The following is a 6,400-nucleotide window of genomic DNA, read 5'->3' on the forward strand; positions in this document are numbered from 1 at the left end:
TCCCCCAAGCGCCCCCTGGCGGCCACCACTTTGGGAACTCCTGTCCTAGGGTACCGGTACATGAAAACACCAGCAAAGTTCAGTAGTGGGGTGGGAGGTGCACAGTGAGCCACCCTAGCCCATGGACTAACACTGTTTCATGAGCTGTGAGTAGAACTTCTTTGTTCTCTGATCCTTTTTTTTTTTGTCATCAGACTTTGCAAGAGAAGCACTCGGTTCTTGTTTAAGGCTCAGGGATTAAAGTAGAAAAAAATATGTTGACTGAAATTTTTTTACACCTAGAGGTTCCCCAAGGATTGCATTCGACCACCCAAAATCACACATTCAAGAGCTTTTTCATGCATACAGGTCAACGTTTTTTAAATAAAGACGACCATGGTAAAAGTTCATAGTTTAGTGTTCTCTAATAATGCTGCATTCAGACCGAATGCATGTTGCATGTCAAAAACGTGTCCGACGTCCAACTTGTGAACCTTGAGTTCAGATGCTTGAACAAGCGTCAAAATCACTCTAGACACGCATCAAGCAGTGTGGAAAGACCCGTCAATTCTGAGGCGTTCTGATTTGGTGAGTTTCACCACTCCCAGAGATGTGCACTTATGAGGGTTGCTTTCAGCACTATTTTTGTCCAAGCCCAGTTTGATGTAGCCTGGTAAAAACCAGCCCCTTGTCCTATGCTTTGCTTCATACAAAGGGTCTGGAGCCTCAGCTATTGAGAAGCAATTGCTTGCTGGAGGCGTGGACGCTGTTGAAGTTTAAAACTATTGGATCTGATTTACCCAATCATTCATGACGTATGCAGTGCGCCAACTCGATCGTGAAGGAGGCTAAGCTAAGAAGCTTACCTGAAGTTGTGTGCGCAGTAAGCAACCATCCGCTACTGGGAAGAGAGAAGTACATAGTTGAACAAAGTGGCTGTAAATGAGTGCTGCAGGCTTTGTGAGACAACCTTAACTTAATTTGGAAGCCTTGTCAACACATGGCTTCATTCACTTCCTCCACTGCCATTTCTAAACTACAAGCAGACTAAAACAGCTCAGAAAATCAATGTCGTCGTTCAAAACTCCTGTTCGCTGATTGGCCCGGTCAAAAATCATTAATGCTTGATGATAAAATGGTAAAAGTATGAGGTCAGGTCAGCAAATTAATTTTCCTTCAAAATGTTAGTCCTCATTAACAGTGGAATATAAATGCACTATGAAACTTTTTTGCAAGATATTCACAAAAATCTTTCAACCAAAAAGCTTCCCTATAAATAGTATGTTTTTCTTTATTTTTGTTTATTTAGAATGTTGATGTTTTAAATTATGAGAATCTAAAACTGTATAAACACTTGTATAACTATTAAAAACAAAGGCAGTTTTGCAAACATCAACTAGTGTTCCAGTGGGTTCAAAGGTTTCAGGAATATAAGGCTATTTCGAAAAGGTAGGGTCTTACCAATAAGGTTGGGCATAATCGTATCGTGTGCAATTAATTGTCAGGAAAAACATTAATCGATTTATTTTTTGGCATTTGACTATTAATGCCACCAGGCAGAGTGTGCTCGGTGCTCCTCTCCGCTTCAAATATGACAAACATTAAGATAAAGGTTCTGTAATTTATTTATCTATCAATACAATTTAAAATTTGATCTTAAGCCTGAAGTCAGTGATTTTGACACAATTTGGAACAGATTTTTACGAAGAGCAAATATTTCCCACTAAATTGGTCATGTGACTAGGACATAAGGGCATCCAGGGACTCCAGGGGATTAATCGTTAAATTAATCATTATTGGCAAAATACCACAATTAATTGTGATTAATTTTTTTTGCCAATATTGCCCAACCCTACTGACCAAGCAATTAATTGAGGGGGGTCTGGGGTCCCCCCCCCTCCCAATAAAAAATAAAATAAAACATCAGTAATGCATTTTTTCTGGCATTTGTATCAAAGCTGGGAGGGTTTGAACAGTCCAAAATTTGATGTTTTGTAGGGAAAATTAGATTTTTTTTATTTTCTGTTTAAAGAGTTATTTTTTGTGAGAATACCTGTGCATCATTTAACAAGACTTAAAAAAGATATATATTTACACATGCACACACATGCTAAATATATAAAAACCTCAGGGTCCGTGTTATAAGAACAAGATAACATTAGAGTATGTTAACAAGACTTTAAAAAATAGCTGAAGAACTTCATCAGCTCTTCAAACAGGACACTTGGGTCAGATAACCTACAAGCCTTTGAAGAAAGAAAAAAATATACATGTAAAAATAAACAAAAAAAAAACAACTTAAAAATCAAATAAAAATGTGCACAATCTGTCATGTTTAGTAGAACAATGTAACATTAGTTAAACTCAATTTTTTGGTCCCTATGTGAACCACTGTGTGGAGGAGTAGGCAGAGGGCAGCTCTAAAATAACGCTGCATTCCTAGAGCACAAATATCTAAATCCAACCTAAGACTAATGTAACAGAGTAGTGAGTATTTATTAAATTCCTTCTAATAGATGGGTAGGTTTGACTATAGGAGCACAGTGGTGTGTTTTAACAGAACCACATAAAAAAATTAAATAAAATTAAATAAAAGAATTGTCCTAGTGTTAGTTCACTTTTTCTGTATTGGGTGCATCCTGGTAACCTGAATTTTAAATATCTGATATACAGAGTCCCAAATAAAAACTCGTGCAAGGGATATATTCTGAAATTTCCAGGATATATGAAAAATAAAATGGAGAAAAAACAGTCACTGGTCTCAAGCTTAACCAGCTGTATTTAAAGTTGTGGGCGTTGCACTTAAGAATTTTTGAACAAAGGGTGGGTCTGAGAGGAAAACAAGTGCAATCTTCCAGCTGGAAAAGAAACATACTACCTCATATCCAGGGTTGTTAATTTCCAATAATTTATTAATACTTATCAAAACTACTATGAATAAATACAAAATAAATACAATTATCTTTCACAAAACAAGTAGTAAAATCTTATAAGGTAGTTAATTGGTGGTGTGTGTGGAATATAAATATGTTTTATTGATGATGATAATGATAATAATAATTTCTATTTTCTCTTTTCTTATTGCTAGACTTTGTGTCTCTGTTTGACCTGGAAAATGACCTTCCTGATGAGCTCATCCCTAATGGAGATTTGGGAATGGGACTGTCCTCCAGTAGTGGTCCAAGTGCAGGAGTGCCTGGTCTTAACTCAGTTGGTGCTGATGCTGCTGCCAAACACAAACAACTGTCTGAGCTTCTGCAACCAGGAAGCTCCACACTTTTGGGAGGTGGTCTCAACTCTTCCAACCCTCAACAAGGGGGCATGGTGGGAACTCAGCTAGGTGCTGTATTGGGTAAAGGACCTCTTGGCCAGGGTTCCCCCAATCATCAGTCTCCCCAGGGCCAGAAAGGAGGTGCTTCCACTGGACAAGGGAATGGAGGCATGGGTATGGGCTTTAACCCAGCAATGTTGAACAGTGGGCAGACCCATGGTGTTATGGGCCAAGCAGGACAGGTCATGAATGGAACTATGGGACCATCAGGACGTGGAAGGCCTGGCCCTGGCATGCAGTACCAGGGACAAGGCATGCAGGGGCCTCAAGTAGGTGCTGGACCTGGAGTTGGAGGCAGTGTGTTGGCAGAGACTCTTACCCAAGGAGGGCCACCAATGGGTGGGCAGCACACTTTAAATGCCCAGCAAGCAGGAAACATGAACAAGGTGAGGTTCAATATTATACTTATTAGTCATATAAAGTAGGGATGCACCGATATGAAAATTTCAGCCGATATCGGTATCCGAAATAATTATTTCTGTTATGGCCAATAACTGATATTTACCGATATTACACAAACATACAAATTATAGTATACATGTACACACAAACACACTTGGGTCTTTTTTTGATACGGTAAATAAACAACTAGACCTCTGACATGGCTCCTTACTCCAGTTATTCCTGGTTGTGCAGCGTCAGTATCACTATTATGATCAAACAGATGCTGCTCAACCAACCATTTCCCCTCCTAAAACAGAAACACAAAGAAAAAAAGTGGGAAATCAATATCGGACGTTAATATCGGCCCAGTTTCACATATTGGACCGATACCGATATTCTAAAAAATAGCCAATATCGGCCGATACCGAAATCAATACCAATATATCGTGCATCCCTAATACAAAGTTGTCGTTAATTGTCTCAACAATTAAAATACTACCACTTGTTTTTGTTTATTTCTCCCATAAAAGTGTGGTAATTTTATACTTGCATAACCACCAAGCTTTTCAGTAGGATTTTTGAAGAGGGTGCCTGCACAGTTAGGGTTGATTAAATTACACTAACTTATTTTAGTCTTTTTTGTATGTATGTTTTTACAGTTATATTTAAGATTATATTTCTTTACATTGAAAGCAGATTTCCATAATGTATGTTGACATTTGGGCTGCAGCTCTCTCTCTGAAGAGTTGTCTATTTCAAATTCTACTTAAGTTGTTTAGAGTTTGCAGAACCAAGAACGTTCATCCATCAGTTAAAGTGCAACTGCTTGGAACATGCAGTCCCCTTGAGTTTCATAATGTATTTGAGAAACTACAAAAACTCTGGTTAGATAACTCATGTGGCCAAAATGAACACTAAAGCTTCAAAATTGGCCAGCTGCCTTAATCTACACATCAACAACAGTTAGCTCAAATATAATTGTGTTCTATTAATGCTTATTCAATTTGACAGAAAGCGCAATTGACTTTGATGTGTCTTAGTATAAAATGTAGACCATTTTTTTCTTAACATTTGTGATACAGCTGGTTAGAAATAGTTGAACTTTAGTAACGTTATAGACTATTTTTAGTTGTCTGTGGGTCTAACTTTACTCTTGGAGAGTTTCAAAGCAGTTTTGGGGATGCTACCTTGTTTTTGCATTTTAATTATCCTAAAACAAGATTAAGAAAAAAATAAAAAATTCCACAGTGCTGGAAAGTTTAGCTATGATTCTGTAGCACATGTTTGTGAATGAGATGTGGTTTATGTAATGTGCTGCTGGTTGTATTTGTCTCAGAATATCTTCACTTTCGAAGACTTTGAAGTGCTCAATGTGAGAAATTGTTTCTTCCCATGTCTGAAAGATGCAGGTCTTTGTGGTTTGACAGGAAGCCAAGATTAAACCAACAGGCTAGTTCTCACCAACCTTATTGCAACAAACGTCACCACATAAAATGAGCCCCTCTTTTCCTGTACAGACATATGCATTTTTATGGCTGTGTTAGGAAAATTAGTTATCTAGACACTTGACACAGGAATCACAAAGAAGCAGCAGGTTTGGTTTGAGCTCTCTTCCACTGATGCACCAGGAGTTCAGTTTCACAGACAGAGCATCAAATACATTGTCGGTAAAAGTGAACAACTAACAATCACTGGTCTACTGCTTTTTTATATCAACTTCACAGCAGAAGCTACAGATGAAGATAAAACAGAACATAAATACAGGACCTTCGAGTAAGGTGTCCCACCTTTGCATGAATACATATAAAGAAATCATAACATCAGTGACATCAAAGCACAGATTGACTGACCTAGTACTAGAAGATCTTAACATTAATTTATCAAACAGGCTGACTGTTTTTGATACGTTGTTTTCAAAATTGGTTTATTATGCCTGTTTTTGTTTTAAGTTAATTTACATCTGAAGTTTTTTATATTGCACGTATTGAGATTTTTGTGAAAACGTTATAAATAATTAAAACTGTTATTTACAGTTGTTGCAATTAGGGCTGCAACTAACGATTATTTTAATAATTGATTAATCTGTCGATTATTTTTTCGATTAATCGGCCAAATCATTAAAATGCTTAATTACATGAATATGAGTAGATATAAATTAATTTCATTCCTGTATAAATTAGGGATGCAAGTTATTGATGAATTAATTAATTAATCTGAAGTTGAATTATCTTATAGATTGACCAGCAATTAATTGATAAGAAGCCATTTTCTTAAAAACTGGAGTTTTCCCTTTAATCAAGAGGGTCTTTTCATAACATGAAGGATTTTTTTATAATCTCCTGAATTTAAAAACAGAAGCACATCATAACTATTTTAACAATTTACACTAGCTTGACTGAAATTTCAAGATCCTGAGGACAAACCCCCTCCTTCTTCTTAGCAATCTGAGGGCTATTAGTGGCCTTTTGTTCGACAAATTCCTGCAGGTAATCCAGACACACCCACCYCGCCCACCACGCCTCATGATATTGTCACATTGTTTCTCAAGGGCTCTTTTTTACAAGTTTTTGCTCTGAAAAATGTGGTGTGTTGCAAAGAACATACATTGATGCCACTGTATTTTCAGAGCTACAGTAAAAAATTGTAAAAAGAGCAGACGAGACTTTATACTTGGCCTTTCACTGGAATTTCAACATCGTTTTATGC

The 6,400-nt window shown here is 37.1% G+C and overlaps 1 protein-coding gene across 1 annotated transcript in view; it reads left to right on the top strand.

Annotated features, from left to right (window-relative positions):
* Positions 1-6,400, top strand: part of crebbpb (CREB binding lysine acetyltransferase b) — a 46,390-nt gene that overhangs the window by 12,703 nt on the left and 27,287 nt on the right. Inside the window, exon 3 of the mRNA XM_014010094.1 lies at positions 3,068-3,696. Coding sequence (XP_013865548.1) covers positions 3,068-3,696 — 629 coding nt within the window. The remainder of the gene's footprint in view (positions 1-3,067; positions 3,697-6,400) is intronic.

The sequence above is a fragment of the Austrofundulus limnaeus genome, unplaced genomic scaffold, assembly GCF_001266775.1.
Source record: "Austrofundulus limnaeus strain Quisiro unplaced genomic scaffold, Austrofundulus_limnaeus-1.0 Scaffold65, whole genome shotgun sequence".
NCBI lineage: Eukaryota > Metazoa > Chordata > Actinopteri > Cyprinodontiformes > Rivulidae > Austrofundulus > Austrofundulus limnaeus.